This window comes from Schistocerca serialis, chromosome 1, assembly GCF_023864345.2.
Source record: "Schistocerca serialis cubense isolate TAMUIC-IGC-003099 chromosome 1, iqSchSeri2.2, whole genome shotgun sequence".
In the NCBI taxonomy this organism is placed as follows: Eukaryota; Metazoa; Arthropoda; class Insecta; order Orthoptera; family Acrididae; genus Schistocerca; species Schistocerca serialis.
The window spans coordinates 1,198,116,143-1,198,139,933 of record NC_064638.1 but is presented as its reverse complement, the minus strand read 5'-3'; the positions used below and the strand labels follow the sequence as shown (position 1 = coordinate 1,198,139,933).

Here is a 23,791-nt window from a genome sequence, read left to right as displayed (position 1 = left end):
TGATTTCTATTCTGGTATAACTTTTCCCTTTTCACTGAATCCCACGTTAATCCTCTCCTCCAGTGGCGGCACAATCACATGTGGTAAAGTACCACAGTTTTTTAGGGTAGGGAGGGCAGAAACAAAAGATGTTCAGAGGCAGATTGAAAATTACATTTACACTGATAAAAGGGGTAGCCAAAAAGCTAATTTTAATATACAATACGAGAGAAGGAAAGTTGCTACTCACCATATAGAGGAGATGCTGAGCCGCGATAGACATAACAAAAAGATTCACACAATCATAGCTTTCGGCCATTAAGGCCTTTGTCAAAAGGGCCCTAATGGCCGAAAGCTATGATTGTGTGAATCCTTTTATTGTGTCTATCACAGCTCAGCATCTCCGCTATATGGTGAGTAACAACTTTCCTTATCTCGCATTGTTACATTCCATCCTAGATTTTCCATTGTTTGATTTTAATATACACAATTAATGCAAACAGCCTTTAATTGAAACTGAATATGTTCAGAAATTGGTAGAAAAATTATGTTTATTCAGTTTTAATTCAGTCAATGCACAAGATCAGCTACACTTACTGCATCAGAATATCTGAAGAGTGAGTAAGAATTCGAGTTGAGCAAGCCAGTTGATATAAACTGTCTCTCTGAACATCAAGTGACAACTGGTATAGATATGTTAAATGTTTCAGGATTTAAGTTAGCCTCTTACTTCTGTACAGGGAATATGGAGAAAGGAGGAGTTGCCACATTTGTCATAAATTGTTTCAATTTCAAGAATACCGATAATAAATTTCTCTCAGAGCAGCACTTAGAAGCTTGTGCAACTGAAGTAGTAGGTGTCTGTATGTGTGGATGGATATGTGCATGTGTGCGAGTGTATACCTGTCCTTTTTTCCCCCTAAGGTAAGTCTTTCCGCACCCGGGATTGGAATGACTCCTTACCCTCTCCCTTAAAACCCACTTCCTTTCGTCTTTCCCTCTCCTTCCCTCTTTCCTGATGAGGCAAAAGTTTGTTGCGAAAGCTTGAATTTTGTGTGTATGTTTGTGTTTGTTTGTTTGTCTATCGACCTGCCAGCGCTTTTGTTCGGTAAGTCACCTCATCTTTGTTTTTATATATAATTTTTCCCACGTGGAATGTTTCCTTCCATTATACTGAAGTAGTATTTCTTAATAAGTCCTTTATAATAGTATGTACGTGCAGAACACCTTCGAAAACTTTAACCTGTTCGTAAACAAACTGGAAGCTCTGTTGCCCATATCATAATAAAAAACAAGGAAACAGTGGCTGCTGGTGATTTTAATGCAGATTTATTGAAGAGCTCTGACAATGAACAATTACTAAAATCAGCAACACTGTCATACAATTTAATTCCGACTGTGAACTTTGCAACTAGGGTATGTAAATGTTCTGGGACTGTTATTGATAATATCTTTGTAGACAAATCTAGGGAAGAAAGCCAAATCACAAAACCAATAGTAAATGGGTTATGTAGTCATGACATACAGCATCATGTGTTAAATGTTGAAACTTGTAAGGATATTAAAGCTATTAAATCTGATTACAGGAGGGTAATAAATCAGCCAAAAATTTAGAATTTTAGGAAATTGCTCAAAGACATGAACTGAATATATGTTTACAATACTTCTGACTAAAACGGAAAATACAAAGCATTCATTTTAATAAAGTTACTTCCTCATTTGAAAACTGTTTTCCCCTAAACATAACTCAAATCAAACAGAACTCTCAAAACAAACCATATATTACACAAGGAATAAAGGTATCATGTGGGACAAAAACGAAACTATAATTACTATCTAGGAACAGCTCTGATGTTAACACTGTAATGCATTACCAAGACTACAGCAAAATAGTGAAACAAGTACTCCAGAAATCCAAGCCGCTTTAAAATGAGAAAAAGATAATTATAACAGGGAACAAAATAAAAACCATATGGGATATAGTGAGGAAGCAGACTGAAGGGGCCAGAAAGGAACAGGAACAGATAGCTCTAAAAATAAATGAGGTATTGGTAAAAAGTGCATGTAGTGTTGCAAACCTCTTAAAAAAAGTTCTTTGTTTCTGTTACTGACAGCTTGGGTTTATTAGGTTCAGGACATAGTGCAATGGAATATCTGAAACCAGTCTCTATACATAACTTCAGTAGTAGTAGTAGTAGTAGTTCCCAGAATGAGATTTTCACTCTGCAGCGGAGTGTGCACTGATATGAAACTTCCTGGCAGATTAAAACTGTGTGCCCGACCGAGACTCGAACTCGGACCTTTGCCTTTCCCGGGCAAGTGCTCTACCAACTGAGCTACCGAAGCACGACTCACGCCCGGTACTCACAGCTTTACTTCTGCCAGTACCTCGTCTCCTACCTTCCAAACTTTACAGAAGCTCTCCTGCGAACCTTGCAGAACTAGCACTCCTGAAAGAAAGGATATTGTGGAGACATGGCTTAGCCACAGCCTGGGGGATGTTTCCAGAATGAGATTTTCACTCTGCAGTGGAGTGTGCGCTGATATGAAACTTCCTGGCAGATTAAAACTGTGTGCCCGACCGAGACTCGAACTCGGGACCTTTGCCTTTCGCGGGCAAGTGCTCTACCAACTGAGCTACCGAAGCACGACTCACGCCCGGTACTCACAGCTTTACTTCTGCCAGTACCTTGTCTCCTACCTTCCAAACTTTGCAGAAGTAGCACTCCTGAAAGAAAGGATATTGCGGAGACATGGCTTAGCCACAGCCTGGGGGATGTTTCCAGAATGAGATTTTCACTCTGCAGCAGAGTGTGCGCTGATATGAAACTTCCTGGCAGATTAAAACTGTGTGCCCGACCGAGTCTCGGTCGGGCACACAGTTTTAATCTGCCAGGAAGTTTCAGTAGTAGTAGTTGTTCTTGTTGTTGATTTGTGGGGAGGGGACCAAACAGCGAGGTCATCAGTCCCATCAGATTAGGAAGGAAGTCAGCAGTGCCCTTTCAAAGGAACCATCACATCATTTGCATGAAGTGATTTAGGGAAATTATGGAAAATCTAAACGAGGATGGCCGGATGAGGGTTTGAACTGCTGTCCTGCTGAATGCGAGTCCAGTGTGCTAATCATTGCACCACCTCACTCAGTAATTTCGGTAAAATGGAACTGATACTTACTTCTCCCAAAGAAGTATCATCCATCATAAAATCTTTACAATCAAAGTACTCTAGTGGTTATCATGACATAGCAACACAGTTAACCAGTGTGCTCATATGAGTTGGTTCTATCTTAAGTTATCTGTGTAGTCAATCTCTTTTCAGCAGAACATTTCGAGACTGGCTAAAATATGCTGAAGTTAACTCTTTTTACAAGACGGGGGATAAAGAGGTGCCATTAAACTATTGACCAATTTCACTTTTGCTGGCTTTTTTAAAAATATTTGGAAAGGTTGTGTTCAAGCATCTTCTTAAGCATCTGACTGTGAATAACATATTGTCAAAGTCACAGTTAGGGTACCTTACAGGTTCTGGTACAGAGAAGGCTACTTACAAATACAGTGAGAATGTACTTAGTTCATTAGATAAGAAATTGAGGCTACCGGCATTTTCTGTGACCTGTCAAAAGCCTTTGACTGTATGACTGATTGGAAATTAATCACATATGGTATTCATCAAGGTACTGTCTTGGGTCCATTGCTTTTTCTTGTCTAAATTAATGATCTCTTATCTGTTAAAGTGCCAGATGCTAATTTTGTTTTGTCTGCAGATGATGCAAAAATATTGCAATAAGTAGAAAGTAAAGTATAGACTTCAAAATGGCTGCTAATCAATTTTCACCAATATTAATAAATGATTGAAAGCTAATTCACCGTCATTAAACTTTGAAAAGACCTACTATATGCAGTTCATAACCTGTAAGAGATTTCCTTCCAGCTTGTGTATAACATACAAAGACATGCAGATCGAAGAGGTTGACAGTGTTAAATTTCTGGGATTACAACTCGATAATAAATTCAGTTGGGGAAGGCATACCACAGAATTGCTAAAGCACCTAAACAAGTCTGTATTTGTAATGCAAATGATGTTAGATGTAGGAGATATAAATATAAAAAAAGCCTTGCATACTTTACTTACTTTCATTCTATTACGTCATATGGGATCACAGCCTGGGATAACTAATAAAGCCAAGAAAAAGTTTTTAGAGTGCAGGAGCATTTAATAAGACTCGTGTGGTGCAAATTCAAGATCATCATGTAGAAACCTGTTCAAGGAACTGGGTATTATAACCACTACTTCTCAGTATATTTATTCCTTAAAAAATTTCTTACAAATAATATGTCTCTATTTCCAATCAATAGCTCAATACATAGTATCAATACTAGGAATAAGAACACTCTACATAAGACCTTAAGTCAAATTACTTTGATTCAAAATGGGGTCCAATAGTCAGGAACACACATCTTCAATCAATTGCCAGCAACCATCAAAAACTTTGTTTCAGATAAAGCACAATTTGAATTGAGTCTGAAAGACTTTTTGATAGGCAACTCCTCCTACTCTATGGATGAATGTCTTAGCAGGGACTGTTGGACCAGCGTAAGTAAAAATGTTTCTTAGATTTCAGTTTTGACAGCACTTGGTCACAACAGTCAAAATTAGGTATTTTGTGTACGATAAATTAATTAAAAGTGGATAACTATGTATCATTCTGACAGTGTATTAATCCTGTAAGTATTAGCAGTTCCAGTTTACTGCAATGTATTCACATGTCTCGACAATATCCTGACAAATGATCAGGGAAGTGCGTATTATATTAAAAATTTCTATGTTTTTGTGTTACACTTTCTGAAATGTTCCACACCCATGAGAAGCATCTCCTTTTTTGAGTCTATGGAATGAAAACTGAACTGAACCTCCTCTAATCTAGTGTAATTTATAATTTTAATTCATTTTCAACATTTTTTGTAAAATTAAAGGTGAAATATGGTGCTGTTCTAACAAGAAGCAAAAGAAGAATTCATTATCAGCATATTTAATAAAATAGGAACCAGAAGTCAGTTTTGTCAGCTTCATGATCTTGGATAAGGATTTTTTTTGTAATAAGGCCCTGCAAGCATTTAAGCTGCATTGTATAAACAAATGCTTTTATGGGAGGACATCTAGAGCTAGTAAAAATTTTGAAAGGAATACCAGTAAAGTGACTGAAATATTTGTTTTTGACAGAAATTAACATATACCTGCATAATCATTGACAGTGCTTCCCTCAGAAAGAGGTGAAACAATAGGCATAGAAATCATGAATAAAACCATAGACTAAAAACAAAATCTTACGATACAAATGCCAGCTTTTATAAGTAGGCCTAGAGGTTCCCTAATCTAACCAAATACCCATATGTTGGCAAAACCAAGACTACTACCACTATAAAAGATCCAGGATTTCCAAAGAAACTGAGAGGAGATGATGATTATGATGATGATTACAACTGACAAAATTCCATGTAATAAATGTTACTGAAAGACTAAGTGATTACAATTTCCAAAGGTGGTTTTCACGAGGTCAAAAACAAGGGAACTGCAGACTGAATCATGAACATAAATGAGGCACAAATAGGAGCACTACAGTTTACCCTCTCATATTATACTGCAGTATCTCCCCAGACACAATGTATTGGATGTATCTCCCAACTGCATATAGTCTTGTAGCGAAATATCATTGTCATCCGCCATGTGATGGTCGTCACACAGTCAAGTGAAACTGCACACACTGCCACAGATGATTCTACAGCAACAGTGTTTGCCTTTCTTTCATTCTCTGTGTAATTGTACATAGTTACAATTTCAGCTCTACTACTTAATCTCTGTTAGCCTTCCCAGTGTGTAAAGGGTGACATTACACTTACGTAAGACATCATCTCACTAATGTAAGTGATTGGACATATTTATTTTACTCTTCAATAAATGGAGTTTTGTTCCGAGTTAACAGAGAGTGGATCATTTTTAGAAGCACACTTAACAAAATCAAGTAGCTCTAATCTCAGCTGCACCAGACAGTCTTGTTGCTTTGAACATTCCCCTCCCCCCCTCTACAAAATTTTGAGATAGCTTCCTTTATTCTTTTGCAGGATGAAGATACATCTATTTCTGAAAGTTAGAAGACAGATTTTACCTGGAAAGTGTAAGTGGAATACATATCTGACAGAATGTCATTTCACTTTCTTACAGAAATGATTTAGTCAATTCAGCTTCATGACGGAATTATGCAAGGAAAGTACCATAGTTGAGCTTAACATTCATATATTCTATAATGAGCTACACAAGAAATATGAAACCTACTCAACATGAGCACCAAACTCACCAATATCTGACAAAGTTTCACCTAGGAAAATATTAAGATAACAACACACACATCGTAAGCATCATAACAGGCAAAAATTTGTAATATACCATGTGAATAAATCATTGCACTTATTACACCAAGTCTACTGTACAGCAACATTAACTCCTCATATTTCATAAATGGAGACAATACACTAAAATTTGTTAGTATTTATAACAACCTTATCTTTTTCCAATTCTGCCACTTTTTTCTTCAGATCTGTCACCATACGCTGGCTTCCAGTCAAAGCAGTTTCCAGTTTCCCTTGTTTTTCATGATTATGTTGTCTTTCTTTTTCATAATGCTCCAATTTTTTTCTGGAACAAATATGGTTTCACATTTATGATGAATTTAAACTTTGAAATTTAACTCCATTAATGACTACATGTTCCAAATAAATATTTCAATTCCATTACATCTATGGTTATAACTATTTTGTGGTGAATAAGATCGTCGCCTACTGTGTTCCATAACCATGAATGAGTTCACAGACCAGCCACCAGAAGCCATATTTGTTTGATGTTGGCAGTTATTTAGTTATCAACTCTCCATGAGGAGTAGAGAGTGATAACTTCTTTGTTAAAAGGCACACATCATGCCTAGCATTAATTTATTGCATTTTATAAGCCTCAATGTCTTGCTTAATTTTCACATGTATTTGTTAGTAAATGTTTGTTGTTTACAGTTACAGAAGTGCTGATAATCTGTGTGCTATCAAGGCTGATTTACCTGAACACATCCATGTAAGTAGTTTCGACAGCTGTTGCCATAGCCGCTCTGACAGTGGTGATCCCAACATGATTAAGCCTTCATATACTAGAAGAAGTAGTGCAAACTGTTGTGACTGACCACAGAATTTTTAACCTACTAAAATACAAAACTCCGTGGGCACTTTAAGACAACAGTGTCATGCCAAAGTTGAAGACCTAATCACAACACCTCCTATACAAGATTTATATGGTAAACTGAAGACAGAGCTGATATGCTGAGTGTCTGGATCACAAGAGGAGTGTGGGCATCAAGTGTTAACATGAGAGTTCTGCAATAAATTTCAGTTAGTAATCGTGAATACTTCCTTCAAGAATCACATGAGGAGATATCCAAAGATTCCAATTAGATAACATCATGGTCAGATAGATATTCCAAAATCATATATTGGATTGTAAGATGTACCCAGGAGCAGATATCCAACACAGAGCATAATTTAGTAATGATGAAGAGTAGTGTGAACTTTAATAGACTAGTCAGGACGATTCAATGTGCGAAGCAGTGGAAGGCGGAAATACTATGGAATGAAGATGTATGCGTGAAATTCTCTGATGTTATAGATTCTGCAATAATGAATAGCTCAGTAGGCAATTCAGCTGAAGAAGGGACATCTCTAAAAATGGGATTAATGGAAGTTAGAAAGAAAAAGCTTACGAAAAAGGAAGCTAACTGCAAGGAAATCATGGCTGATCAACAAAAGAAGGAAGCACAAAAATGTACAGGGAAATTCAGAAATACAGAAATACAAGTCCTCTGGAACGAAGTAAATAAGATGTGCAGGGAAGCTAAGTTGAAATGGCTGCACAAAATATGTGAAGAACCCGAAAAAGAAATGATTGTCAGAAGGAGGACTCGGCATACAGAAAAATTAATATGAACTTTGGTGAAATTAAAAACAACTGTGTAACATTAAGAGTGCAATGGGCATTCTCTGTTAAATGCAGAGCAGAGAGTGGATGGCTGGAATGAGAACACTGAAGGCCTCTAAGAAGAGGAGTACTTGTCTAATAATGTGATGGAAAAAGAAACAGGAGTCAATAGGGAAAAGATAGGGGGGATCCTGTATTAGGACCAAAATTTAAAAGAGCTTTGGAAGACTTAAGACTTAATAAGGCAGAAGGGATAGACAACTTTCCACCAGAATTTCTAAAATCATAGGGGAAAAATTAACAAAACAACTACTCACTTTGGTTTTTAGAATGTATGAGACTCCCAATTATCATCAGACTTTCTGAAAAAACATTATTAATACAATTCCAAGAATTGCAAGGGCCGACAAGTGCAAGAATCATAACACAGCTCATGCCAAGTTGATGACAAGAATAATACACAGAAGAATGGGAAAGAAAACTGAAGATCTCTTATGTGACTGTCAGTTTGGCTTTAGGAAAGGTATGCCCAGGCACCAGAGAGGCAGTTCTAACGTTACAGTTGATAATGGAAGCAAGACTGAAGCAAAATCAAGAAAGTTCGTAGGATTTGTCGACCTGGAAAAGCAGTCAACAATGTAAAATGGTACAAGATGTTCAAACTCTTAAGAAAAATAAGGGTAAGCTATAACGAAAGATGGGTGATAAACAATATGTACACGAACCAACAGCAAACAATAACACTGGAAGAGAAGAACAAAGTGCTGAGATTAAAAAATGTGTATGACAGGGATGTAGTCTTTCACCATTGCTACTAAATTTTACATCAAAGAAGCAATGACAAAGGTTCAAGAGTGGGATTAAAATTCAACTTGAAAGGATATCAGTGATAAGATCCACTGATGGCATTGCTATCCTTATTGAAAATGCAGAAAAATTACACGATCTGTTGACTGGAACAAACAGTCCAATGAGTACAGAATACGGATGGGGAAATAAAGAACAAATGAAGTAATGAGAAGTAGGAGAAATGAAAAGAACAAGAAACTTACCATCAACATAGGTGATTGCGAAGTAGCTGAAGTTAAGGACTTCTGCTATCTACGCAGCAAAATAACCCATGAGACACAGAGAAAGGAGGGCAAAAAAAGCAGACTTTGTCTGGCAAAAAGGACATTCCTGGTCAAAAGAAGTTTACTAGTATCTAACGTAGGCATCAATTTGAGGAAGAAATTGCTCAGAATGTACATTTGGAGCACAGCACCGTATGGTAGTGAAACAAGGACTGTGAAAACTGAAACACCGGTGGGTGGCTGGAGGAGTATAAATGTAGAAGAATGTTGAAAATTAGGTGGACTGATGAAGTAAGAATGAGGAGGTCCTCCGCAGAATGGGCAAGGAAAGGAAAATATGGAAAACAATGACAAGAAGAAGGGACAGGGTGATATGACATCTGTTAAGACATCAGGGAATAGCTTTGATGGTACTAGAGGGAGCTGTAGAGGGTAAAAAGTGTACAGGAAGGCAGAGATTGGAAGATTGGATGGCACAGGAGAGGAATTCGTAGCAGGCTGCATCAAACCAATCAGGAGACAGAGAGAGAGAGAGAGAGAGAGAGAGAGAGAGAGAGAGAGAGAGAGAGAGAGAGAGAGACAGAGAGTGGAGAAGAAGAAGAAGAAGAAGAAGAAATAGAAGATGAAAGGAAGGAGACACAGCTACCAGTATGTATCAAAGTTTGACAGCATCTGCCTGTGCCCTTCTGAGGCATTTGTCAGGATCCCATGATAGGCCAAGAAAACCGGTGTTCTGTCCTCCAAAAATTAGTGGAACTCTGGAAACTGTTTTTATGATTCAAGCAGGTCTCTGATATGAATAATCTGAATTTGTCCTGTTTTCTGAGTGGAGCTTCATCTCTGGAGGAGAAAAAAAGGACCCCCCCCCCCCCTCCCCCCCGCCCCACACACACAAATTTCAGACTTCCCCCTTCACCAAACTAAGCTTTTACCTACAAAAAATCTAAGGTTACCAGAAATGTGGGGCATTAAGTTCTGCATTGATTGGGTACACGAACTCTACTATTTGATCAACTTTTCATACAGAAAAGACATGCCAGAAAACAGCAATTTTTCCCATGTTTCATAAAACCTGTTTCATTGCTTAAACATATGCAGTATCTGAGAAATGATGGAATTGATGCAAAATTTTAAATGGTTGTAGAGCATCAAACTGTGAAATATCAAAGAAGAAACAGAATCAAACAACGGAAACTCCGTATAGGAATATCAACAATGGAGGAAAAGATAGATTGCTACTTACCATAAAGAAGTCACATCAAGTTGCAGACATGCACGATTAAAAGACACTCCCATGTAGCTTTTGGCCACAGCCTTTGCCAGTAAAACACACACACACACACACACACACACACACACACACACACACACGACAACTCCATTATCTCGGGCCAGAATGCAACACCACATGGGATGCAGGCAGCAATCTGGAAGGTGTGGGGATAGTAGCGTACAATTGGGGAGAGAGATGAATGTTGTCTGGTGGAATGTGCAGGGACTACACTGCCAACAGACACAGCATCAGGAGGTTGAGAGGCAAGGAGGTGGGGGGAAAAAGGAGCAAAAAACAAGAGGATGCGGGAAAAACGGGTGGATGGGTCGGCAGAAGGCGCAAATATACACGGTGGAAGGTGAGAATGAAGGGGAGATGGCAGGACAGGACAGGACAGGACAGGACAGGACAGGACAGAAGGGGTGGAAACTGTTGGGTGGAGGGTGTGGGGACAGTATGTTATTGAAGGTTGAAGCTGGGATAATTAAGGATGAGGAGTATGTGTTGTAAGGATAACTTCCATCTGCGCAGTTCGGAAAAGCTTGTTCTGGAGGAAAGGATCCAGACGGTTTGGCTAGTGAAGCAGCCACTGAAATCAAGTGTTTTATGTTCAGCTGCATGTTGTGCCACAGAATAATCTTTTGTCTTTCATCCTGGTGGTCAGCCGGTTAGTATTCATACCAATATGAAAAGCTATGCAGCGATTGCAGCAGAAATGTTAATGACATGGCTGCTTTCATAGTTGGCCTGGTCCCTGATGGGGTAGGATAAACCTGTGACCGGATTGGAATAGGAAGTGCTGGGTGGTTGGACTGGGCAGATTTTGCACCTGGGTCTTCCACAGGTATATGGTCCTTGTGGCAAGGGGTTGGGATTGGGACTGGTTTAGTGATGGATTACAATATTGCTGAAGTTGGGTGGCTGACAGAACACCACTTTAGGAGGGATGGGAAGTATATCAGGTAGGATATCCCTCAATACAGGGCATAATAGGTAATCAATTACCATGGCCAAACTGCGGCTAAGAGCAAAGTAGACCATCCAATGGCACAACATGCAGCTGAACATAACACACTTTGATTTCAATGGCTGCTTCACTAGTCGAGTCATCTGGATCCTTCCCTCCACCACCAGCTTTTCTGAACTGCACAGGTGGGAGTTATCTTTACAACACATTCTTTGCTCCCTTAATTATCCCGGCCTCAACCTAGGGTAATGTGTCTTTACAACACATTCTTTGCTCCCTTAATTATCCTGGCCTCAACCTAGGGTAATATACTATCAACCCAACAGCTTCCACCCCCTCTGTCCTATCATCTCCTCCCCATTCCCATCTCCCACCCTGTTAATTTGTAGCCCTCTGCCAACCCATCCACCTGTCTTTCCCTGGCTCCTCTCAGTCCCCCCCCCCCCCCACCCCCCATTCACACACCACCTTGCCCCACAACCTTTTCACACTGCACCTGTTGGCAGTCCAGTGCCTGCACATTCCACTAGACAGCATTCAACTATCTCCCCAATCATACACTACTATCCTTTCCTGTTTCCCACGCCTTCCAGATTGCTGCCTGCATCCCACGTGACGTTGCATTTTAGCCCAAGATGCTGGAGTTGGCTGTTGTGTGTGCATGAGCACTTCAACATTAAGCAAGCTGCTGAGGATGTGAATACTCTAATTGTAGCTACTGCTGTTGACATTACTCAGCACGCTGTGTTGTTGCCGTTTGGGAGGACACCAACCTTCTTGTGATTATGACTACTTCAACTCTACTGTCCTCCAACTTTTTTCTACTGAAGCCAGGCAAAGGCAGACATGGCAATGTAGTCTACAGCCATCTAAAGTTCAAGTTGTCTCAAGTATTGAATAGCATTATGTTCCTACATGCCTTCAGTGGGTGCAACACGACTTTTGCCCCCCCCCCCCCCTCCCCCTTTTTTTTTTTTGTGTGTAATGGAAAACAAACTTCTCAAGGCACTGCAGACGAACAACCACCTACAGCAAGCAGCCGAGTTATTCAGCAATTCTGGTGCTACTGATGATGAGACCAATGAGGCTGGGCAGAAGTTCATAGCAGCATGGTACTGCAAAGATGAAACAAAGCCATTAAATGTGCCTCAGTATCAAACTGTTGAAAAACGTACACCAAATAAATCATTCAACCTTGCCTCTTTGCCTCCTCTAGAAGCAGCTCCTTGACAGCATTACCTGAGGACATATTTGCAGGTACAAAATAGGAAAAACTATCCACCAAATTCACTGCAATAGGGCTGGAAGGTTTCAAATTTCAGCCTCTTGCCAGTTCCCACTATTAAAGAAGCAGCAACTGTGCATCTGTTGAAAATCATTTAGGTGTGCACATGCGACATAGGATGCCATGGAGATTGTTCTGAGAAGAAAAACAACATTAAGTATTCCATCATTTGCAAACTATGAAAAAGCCAATCCTGTACCAATGTTGCAACTGACATTCCAATTGATGAATGTGATATAGATAGTGAAATAATGGAAGGAAGAAGAGATCCCACTGAGAATATTAAAACAGAAGAACCAGAGTTAATATCATTAGGAGCCGCATTCTCCAAGCATGTAAAGAAGTAACATTGTATTACTGTAACACTAATTTGTATAAACATATGTAACTCAATTTACTGTTAAATGATTTAAGTTTCTTTAATCATAAATCAACAATTAATAAACCAAACATTTTTCTTTTCACTAATACCCTTGTAAACAATTTTTTTGTACTTAAATAACATTATTCTGCTAATTTCATAGTTTTCAAAACTACTGTTATGATAACAAGTAGATTAGGGATTATGTACCAATAACAAAAATAAAAAACTGAATACTCAAAAATTCATTGAATTTAAAGCAGAAAGTTCATGTTGGTCATTAGTAATGTGATTTCCATATAACTGACTAATGGAAATATTTATTTACGAGCTAGGTTTCTAGTCACTGTCTTTCTGAAGACACAATTTGTTGCTCTGCAACTATTCTCCTATAAAATTTTGTGTAACACTGGCCAATTTTCAGATGCTGTGTGTTTTATAGTGACAAAATGGTTGTTTTTTGAAAAGTGTGAAAGATTTCCGTTTTTTGACATAACTTTCCTACAGGAGAAATTAACCAAATAGCAAAGTTTTAGAACTCACGCAATATGGAATTTATTGCTCAACATTTTTGGTATTATAAAATAAAATAAATAAAAAACTGGAAAAGGCTGAAATCTTTATTTTCTTATCATCACCGCTGGAGCTCCACACAGAAATTGGCGCAAATTCAAATTATTCATATCAGAAGCCTCTTTGAGTGATTAAATCAGAATTCCAGTAAGTTTTGGAAGTTAATTTTACAAGCCTAATGACTGTCTTTTGAACAGGAAAGTGATGGGTTCTACAGAGCCACACTCAATGCCAGTTACATCATTTATCCTGAGTCACAAAATAGGCTCATTTGCAGCCAAACATAGATCCACACAGACAGTGTAACAACGTCTGGAGCATCACGCAGTGTCAGTGGGGTAACCAATGTTGTGATTTCCCCTGATGCAGAGAAGACGAAGATACACCAATACTGTTGCCCCTGTTGCCACGATCAATCTTGATACAGAGGGCGTTCTTTGTTGCTCTTTGTAAACATTCTGTCATGGGTAGCTGAGAGACTGGACTGGACTGTTGATGACTGGAAACAAGTTGCCTGGTATCGAACAGATGGACGTGTCAGGAATGGAGACAACCTCATTAATCCACAAACCCTGCTTGTCAGCAGGGGACTGTTCAAGCTGGTAGAGGTTCTGTACTGGTGTGGGGCGTGTGCAATTGGTGTTTGATATGGGACCCCTAATACGTCTAGATACTACTCTGACAGGTGACACGTATGTAAGCATCCTGTCTGATCATCTGCATCCATTCATGTCCATCGCTCATTTCAATGTACTTGTGCCATCCAGCAGGACAATGTGACACCCCACACATTCAGAATTGTTACAGAGTGTTTCTAGGAACAGTCTTCTGAGTTTAAACACTTCTGCTGGACACCTAAATCCCAAAACATGAACAGTATTGAGCAAATCTGGGATGCCTTGCAATGTGCTGTTCAGAAGAAATCACCACCCTCTCATACTCTTACACATTTATGGCCAGCCCGCAGCGTTCATTGTGTCAATTTCCACCAGCACTACTTCAGACATTAATCGAGTCCATTCCAAGTCATGCTATGGCACTTCTGCATTCTTGTGGGGGCCCTACACGATATTAGGCAGGTGTACCAGTTTCTTTGGCTCTTCAGTGAATATGTACTCTGAATACCAAAGTGTTCCTGAATCTGGCAGCAGTCTGAATTTGGTCTTATTTTGCATGTCACTGCAGGGGATAGCTAATACACTGTCTTTGATGCAACATCCCAAATACAATCCCCATAAATATGTCTGTTCCTTGACCTCCCTCACCCAACTTATCAACCATAAAATTTTAAATCCCAGGTAAAACTGGTTACCTAGAGACAATTTACTGAACACCCAGTGCTGAAAACAGGCAAATATAATTCTTTATAATAAATTACAAACAGAAACTTAGTTATGTATACACTTTAACATTTTTAAGTTTTAGAATGGTAAACGGAATATTTATAAAACTGAAGAGTCTGAGCAAAATATTTATCCTCCTCTCTACCATCTAAACAATAAATTTAAAGTACAAACATAATCCTACAAAAATTTTGTATTTTATATCAAGTTCTGTCTAACCAATATCAGGAACACTTTTATAAACTATATTATCAAATCAGTGCAATATAAAATACATATTACTCAACAAATGATGGTTTGAGACACATGTTCAATTGCACTAATTTTGTACCCTCAATTCATTTGAAATTCTGCAGCTTACTTTGCTTCCTACAGTTAACAAATAATCCCAGGCACAGAGGTGCTGCATTTGTAAGGGCGAGAGGACCCTGGTCCCACCAAAAATTTTCAAATATATTTTTATGCCGTGTATTTTTTCAGTATTATATCAAACAGTTTGACTATGACATGATTTCGATGTAGTAAGAGTGACAGACCATAGGTAATCAGACTTGTTTCCACTGCAAAGAGACAGTGTTACTTTAAGCTGCCAGAAGCCAGGCCTAGCCCTGCCACTACCCATCTCTCACCCCTCATATCAGCGTATGCTTCCACAGTGACAAATGTGATTTCCTTTCTCCACCCAGCACTGAGGGGCAAGTGTCAGGTGCCCCTTGCTTCCTCCACGCCCTTAGCTCCTGGAGCTGCAATCACAGTGACATGACCAAGCTGTTTCCCTGTCTCCATCTTGCCCCTTAACAAAACATAGCTTAGGGCCAGCTCTCACAGGCTCCCTGGACAGACATTTCCCTGCACCCCAGTGAGTCCTGTTGCCTCTCTCCCTTCCTTGCCCAACTGTCTGCAGATCTACACAATGTTTAGGACCAGAGAGTTTGGGCCCATAGCCAGAGCAATACCACTGTGGTCATGTGCCCCTGCCAGAATTGCCAAGGCTATGTGCCTCACTCTCCTCACCCCTTCTTCTTGCAGGCAAAAGATAGGAACACATGCGGCAACAGAACTCACAAGCCTCTCCTGGGTAATTCTTAAATTGTCTTCTCATTGCACCCTTCATTAATTAAATAAAAATAAAACCTAGGCAGTTTTTGCACCCCCTCTGCACCTGTGGTCTTGATGGGGGTCTATCTCACCATGGCCTTGGTAGAGCCTAGCACATAGCCCGAGTTTTAACTCGCATCAGTTTCCGTATTCTGGAGCTGCGCGTTTGAAACTCTAGTATTCTTACAGTGATTTTAAAATGAATAAAGTACATTGTTTGCTAAAAATACCCTTTAATTTATTAAGCATAGGAGAGAAGTTAGAAATCAAGTGGTTAGGTGCATATCAACCAGCTGTAATATTCCACACGCAAACACATGTGTCCACGTGCTCACACACAAGCACACCATCATCTTGCAAATAAATCAGCACATAAAATATGTAGCTTTAATGTGAAAAGAAAAGTGGCCACACATTGTATACCTCATGTCACCTAGGTCTTGTTTCAATGTGTTCTCAACATCTTCTCGTCTTCCTTGTTCCTCCTGCAACAACTGTATCTCACAACGGAGAACATTTTCCTTGGCTTCTATTGCCTCCTTTGCTACTTTAGCTGAAATGAGTTCCTCACGGAATTTTAGCAGGAGTTCCTGAAGATCCTGTAACAATGATAGCAGAAATTTAAAATAGAAAACCAACATTCTTCATAAATAATCCAAGTTTACTGATGACAACAAATTTACTGCCAGCGATCACTAATTTGGGGTTAAACATGTCTTTCCCATTATTTTATCTGAAATGTTGCAGACAATGAGGGATCATTGCTACCTGGCTTGTGGAGATTTGCAGAGCAGGTAATAGATAGTTGTAGTATGGACTAATGATTTAAGAATACACAAGGAAAAGGTAGTTAACAATCCTAACACGAACACGCGTAATGTAAGACAACGCTATTGAAGAGTAAGTAAAATTGATAAAGTTGCCTTAAACCAATCTAGGTATTAAAAAGGAAAATTTATGAGATGATGAAAGCTCCAAGGTATTAATGGGAGGAACCGGATAAGAGGAAACAATAGTGGTGGTGATCACCTGAATTGGCCCATAATTCTGTTATTGGCAAATAATTCTATTAATAAAAATCATTTTGCAGGAGTCTTTGGAGACACTTCAATAGTATGGAATGTGACAAGCCCTCACACAACACTGTGAGACACTTAAGTGAGAGAGAGAGAGAGAGAGAGAGAGAGAGAGAGAGAGAGAGAGAGAGAGAGGAGGTGTATACGCAGACAAGGAAAAAAAATCCCGAATTTTTCCCGGATATCCCAGCTAAAAAATGTACTTTGTCCTGGGGGAAAATACACTTTTTCTGTGCTAAGTGACAATAGGTTTTCTGCAGACTTTCCCTCAGAACTGCAAAACTTATCTATCTTTTGAATGATTCACGTTTTATATGCTGACGGAGAACTTCCCATCACTGGCACTTCAGGGGGAGGGGGAGGGGGAGGGGGAGGGGGAAGAGAGAAGCTTTGAAAAGACCTTCGATGCAAAAAAAAGGAGAGAAGTTTTAGAAAGACCTTTGATGTGCAGCAACATATACACTGCATATTTTTGTATTACAAAAGTATAAATTCAAATTCCACCAAACACAGCATGTCAGGTTCCGGGGTGTTGAATTCGCGATTGCGATGCCCTTCTGTAAGCCTATCACTTCTCATGCCACGTGATCTCGCCAGCCGATGGCAGCAGATATTCAGAGCATAGGATGGTTGGTTGTGTTGGGGAAGGAGACCAGACAGCGAGGTCATCGGTCTCATCGGATTAGGGAAGGACGGGGAAGGAAGTCGGCCGTGCCCATTGAAAGGAACCATCCTGGCGTTTGCCTCGAGCGATTTAGGGAAATCACGGAAAACCTAAATCAGGATGGCCGGACGCGGGATTGAACCGTCGACCTCCCAGAGCATAGGACACGTGTTATAGTCAGCCAATAGCAAGATTACAGTTAAGTAGCATGAACACACAAAGAGGAAAAGTTAATGGTTTACATTAATATACTTAGTGTACCTACAAGAAAAAATAAAGTTTCACATAATATAATATTGGTCTCTAAGATTAATAAGCTACATGAGAGGCTAAGATTTCACATGCAATATTGGTCTCTCTCTCTCTCTCTCTCTCTCTCTCTCTCTCTCTCTCTCTCTCTCTCTCTCTCTCTCTCTTTTTTTTTTTTTTTTTTTTTTTTTGCATGTGTTATACTTTAAGATACATCACACAAATGTGCCTGTAAATTTAAAATAATGACGTAAATATCTGATCTTCTGGGCTCGAAATTCTTCTAAGTGGCTGGTCCTTAAAGTGATAAGTTTTAAACAAGTCAAATGCCCTGTGATTTAAGAAATTCTCAGGATTTTCCCGCGTCATTTACAACCTGGAGAGAGAAGGGTTGCATGCCTGGCACATGGCCAAAGCAATGTAAACATGGAGATGGGAGGGGGGGGGGGGGGGTTTGACACGAGAGGGATGGGCCCTCTGAGCTACCTCTTGCTAATGCACCCATAGCCAGGAGTTAAATGTAACTCAAGATGGCCAGTGGGTAAAATTCTGCTGGTACATGACAGCGCCAATGGCTACCACTGAACAAACCACAGAAATTGTGGCAACTCAAACTCGGGAATACTGTGGATGCACCAGCAGATTCATTTAATATGCAAAACCAGTGTTATGTGAAGCATTTTAACCTGAATCACATGAAATAGGTGCCCAACAGCACCACAGCATAGACAATTAGTTATAGTTAATAGAAGATCACTAAATTCATTCAAATTATGAACATTAATAGTGCCTAAAATAAAATTAATTAGTTAGTTAGTTCCATGTTCCATGGATCATTTTGTACGATAAATCATCATGATGTGGAACCAGTCATGTTACATTCATATTGCAAATTAATTTCACCCCAAAACAAACCACTAGATCTAGATGAGCAAGCAATATTTAATTATACCATGTAATTTAATTTAATTGTTTTACTCCAGACACCAGTCATGATTAATTAAAATCCATCAATAAAATATAATACACTAATTACATCTTATCCGAACAAGCAAATGCATTAGCCTATGCTTGTTATACTGTAAAATGACCTTATACGAGGTGTGTGAGAAAAGCAATGAGACTGACTTTTCATCTACCAAAGTTTTTATTTTTTTCAAACAACGATATTGTCCCCTTTGGCAGCTGTGCACTGGTGGAGTTGTCATTCCCAGTCTTGGCAGCAGTGCTGAAAGGCTTAACTGGTATGACATTTAAAATGTCAGTCACATTCTTTTATATGTTCTCCAGAATCCCAAAATGATGTACTTTTAAGACTTTTTCGATTTCAATAAGAAAAGAAAGTCACAAGGACTCATATCAGGTGAACAGGAGGGCTATGGACCACCAGGAATGCCTTTCAAGGTAAAAAATTTCATGACGGAAATGGTCATGTGACATGGGGCATCGTCATAATGCAGCATCCACTTGTCTGTGATGCCTGGTCTCACTCAGTTCACCCTTTTTCTTTCAAGGACATCTCTGTAAAACACTTGTCAGCAGGATTTGTTCCAGGGAGAAATTTATCCTCAAAGGAATGTTTCCCATAGGAATGTTTCAAACTTTAGAAATGTCACACTCACTCAAGGATTCCCCAAATTTAACACAAAACGTAATGGCCATTGCTCTAAATTCCACTGTTCCTTTTTCGCAACACACAACAAAAACACAAATTCACTGATGGCACTCTCAAAAATTAAGTGATGGCAGTATGGAGGTGAAACTTGGACTGAGCATCTGGAAGGGGTGAAAACACTGGCCTACACAACTAGAACAACACAGCTTTGCCAGATCGCTCACAATATCGTTAGTCTCATTACTTTCCTGACACACCTCATAGCATTTATTTATATGTATGAGGTATATTCCAAAACTACCGAAACTAAGGTCTGTTTGGTCATTATAAAAAATAATAATAATAATAAATAAATTAAAAAAAATAAATAAAAATTAAAAAGTTCTGCCTTGACTTGTATCAGCTGGTAATGCCTGTGTTCAGTTCATCCTCATTATGAAATCATTGTCCACCCAGGCACTTTTTCAAGTGCATGTTTCCAACAAAAAGCCTGAATCTTCTCCTTGGTTTCAGCAGCAGTGTGAGGGCGTGTGTTGTTGTGAAGGAGGATTGTGCCAGATGAAAGTTTCCTGTGGCGTCGATTTATGATCGGTCATCTCAGTCTGATTAGCGTTTCACAGTACAAGACACTTGTACTTGTTGACCAATGGTCCATGAAATCTATCGGAAAGACGTCTTTTCCACCCCTAAAAATGCTGGCCATCATTTTTCAGTTTAAAAATGGAGATTGTTTAAACTTATTTGGTTTGGAAGAACTTGAATGGCACCAATGCATGACCTGTTGTTTTGATTCTGCATTTGTGTACGATAGCCATACCTTGTAACCCATTACAATGTGGGGAAAACAAATCATCTTCATTTTGTCTACAGCACTCCGCTCCAAAAACTGTCGTCCACTATGCATTATTTGCTCTTTGTGCTGATCAATGACCATTTTTGGAACCCATCTTGCACACACTTGTGATATCCAAGTTGTTCAGTGACAATCCTGTACATTGAGGCTCAAGTGACATTTTCGGATTATCAAGTTTACGGTTCATGTGACTGACAATGTTCCTGGTTCAATTACTGTGCCTACCAGCCCACTGACAGTTCATTGTAAACATCTGTGCAGCCATTTTGAAATTCTTGACACCATTTTTGAACTTGTTTATCACTCAATATTTCAGTTTCTTGCACTAGGCGTGACTGATGATGGATTTCAGCAGCTGAAGATCCTTTTGCCAGCAAAATCTAATCACAAAGCACACTTCAAAACTGGCATGATGTATGATTGTCTCAGCCATTGCGATCTGCTCTCATTGACTGGTAAACAATTGTTGAATCAAACCAAAAATGCAAAAGTTTCCTAAAGAGTTGGTAGACAGCACTGCATGGGTGAAGCTTCATTCAGGCCTTACTTGGAACACATCTCATATTTTTCAGTAGTGTTACAAGCACTTGAAGTCAAAAGCAGAAGAATATTAATAATGGTTGCAATGGTTCAAGAGATACAGGCTAATCACAAATATGCTGATAGTTTCAATTTTTCTGTATGGGTTACATTTTAAGAATTATTTCAATTTATGTGGTTAAAGCTCAAAATTGCTTATTTACTAACGTGTAGGATGTACATACCCAATATAATGCCCAAGCATGGAAGCATGCGACACACTTGTTCCAGCAGTGCGGTGACATACTTGTATTAGCGGTGCAGGGATATGATGCAATTGTCAATTACGTGTGACTAGTTTCTCTGGTAGTCTTGGTAGCATGTGGCTGAATGTTTCAGTTACACAACACTTTCTTTGATTTCCAGTACTTAGAAAAATTTAGCGTGAGTACAGTTGTAATACTTACAAAACTTCACAAAGTTGCAGGTTGAGATACAGTAAGACAGAAATAATTCAGCGCTCGATAATCCGGCAAACCTGGAAGTCCAGGACAAATCAGAAATTTTCCCATATTTTTAGCTAAGTGCACGTGGCAGTACAGTTGGATGCGTTAGAGAAATGTCAGAATCATGTGCTACCATCAACAACTCTTCATTCACTAGACCTATGGTATGTTTACAGTGCATTAGTGCTGTGCAGTTTTATTTAACAGTTACTTAATGAAGTCATTATACTGCATCAATATTTAGTTACTTGTACAACTGTCAAATAGACTACAGCAATATAAAAAATTTATGCTGACAGTGAAGGTGTTTTCCAAACACATTAAAGTTCTCCTAAAAGAAGAAAAAACAAACACGTGAAAAATACAATAATGTACAGAGCCACCGATCAAAAAAACCGAGATGGAAAGCATTGTAAATGACGACGTGTCAACAACTGATCACTCTGAAATTGTATTTGTGATAAATTCTGCAAACACTAATGAACTGAGAGCGTTCGGGAGAAGTTAACGAAGGATTGACACTGACAGAAATTTAGCTATCAAAGAAGAGCTGACTGACTGACATTACAAACTGTTCTCAACCCACAGGAGGCACCATAAACTGAGGGTGATGACGAAGAAACACTTAAAACTTGCATCTCTTGGGCTGAGGCTTCAGAAGTCTTAAGCACTTTTGAGAAGTTCACTCGAATAGCCAACAATACAACACTTCTAAATTTATAAATTTACACAACATATAAAGTAATTTTTGTCAAAAACAAGCTCAATCCAAGAAACAAGTTAGTAGATCTGAAATGTTCCCCAACTAAATCATCAGTGGTAGATTCCAGTCTGACTTATTCCACACCCTCGACGTCAGATGTGTGTCGTATGGTATCCTAAAGACAGCAGTTCTAATTAAACTGCACCAAATCCAGGGTAACTATTTTTATTAATTAGCTTGTTCCTGATATTTTCAAACCAATGGAGCCTCAGCGGCCAGAGACTATTGTCATGTTTGTTGTGTGAGTTGCATTCGCGTGGTGTGTGTGTGTGTGTGGGGGGGGGGGTTCCAATTCCGACGAATGCTTTTTTGGCTGAAAGCTTACTTGTTTGACAGTCTTTTCATTGTGCCTATCTGCGACTCAACATCTCCACTATAATGTGAGTAACAATCTATCCTTCTCATAATACTGCCATTATTCCATCCTGGATTTTCCATTGTCTGACATTTGATAATCTGGCATTGACAGCTCCACAAGCATATTGGATTATCAAGGTCCCATTGTACCCTCAAATTTTCTATGTACATCAAACTGATCACAGAACAACTTAGTCACAGTTGCGACTTTCAGAATTCAGTGAGTTGCTGCGCCAAACTTTGACTGTTTGACGACCTTTCTTGAAGAACTTTGCATCCATTTTGAGATTTGTTGGGACTTGTGTAGTTTTAGCTGGTCAACTGACACATAAAATGTGTGAATTTGCAGGGACAGACTGACTTTGTTGATAATCTGTCCACTTCAACACTCCGGTTAAACATGCTTCCACACTTTTGGGCTTTTATTATTATTGTGTTGTGTACCACCAATACTGTTGAGAGCTTCAATCTGACTGAATAAGCTGAACTATCCATTTAGACCCCAAACCTTTCAGTATCGGCTACAGTCATTAACAATATCCCACCACTTTCCTAATAATTATTATTGGATGTCATAAAACTGGACCATACTGCACTGGTGTATGGTCACCCTGAGACAGAGCTAAATGACGTTGATGACACAGGGTGGTACGTCATTAGTAATAAGCATTTACTAAACAGGACTTCTCTAGAGATGAGAACAGGACCTCGATCTGAACAGGAATCTCTACAAGTAAGGAAAATAGGTTTGCACCCTAAATTTACCCGGTTTGTGAGAGGATTGTGCACTTTTGAACGGGCAGAATGCAGCAAGCTATCCTAGATAGAGTCATTAACATAAATAGAATTAATTTTGGGTGTGGCCCATGGAAGTGTGACATAGGATCTTATATATTGTATATAACTGATTCCGCCCTTAAAAATGTTTAGTACAACAGTGAATTAAGGTGAATTTGCTGAATATTTTGGCATATTAGATGACGAAAAAAATTGTAAAAAATTTTCTCACTAAAAATTTTACGGGAGAAGCACTAGCAGATCATGCTGATCAGGTTTTATTTCAGCTGCTGCACCATATTTGATATTACAAAGAACTGTAACGAATAAAATATTGTTCTTATTTTACTTTTGTCTGATAGAAATGGTAGTAAATTATTACACAGTTTAGAACTCATATTTCATGGCATAAAAATGCAAGGATAACAACAAATTTATAACTCTGAAATA

General features: G+C 39.0%; 1 protein-coding gene across 2 annotated transcripts in view; it reads right to left on the bottom strand.

Moving 5' to 3' along the window:
- The window catches only part of LOC126418927 (rab GTPase-binding effector protein 1), a 200,376-nt gene that overhangs the window by 13,342 nt on the left and 163,243 nt on the right, over positions 1 to 23,791 (bottom strand). For both annotated transcript variants that reach the window (XM_050085958.1, XM_050085966.1), the window contains exons 12-13: positions 16,386 to 16,561; positions 6,534 to 6,669 (exon numbers count right to left, since the gene is read on the bottom strand). In XM_050085958.1, the coding sequence (XP_049941915.1) occupies positions 6,534 to 6,669; positions 16,386 to 16,561 (312 nt within the window). The remainder of the gene's footprint in view (positions 1 to 6,533; positions 6,670 to 16,385; positions 16,562 to 23,791) is intronic.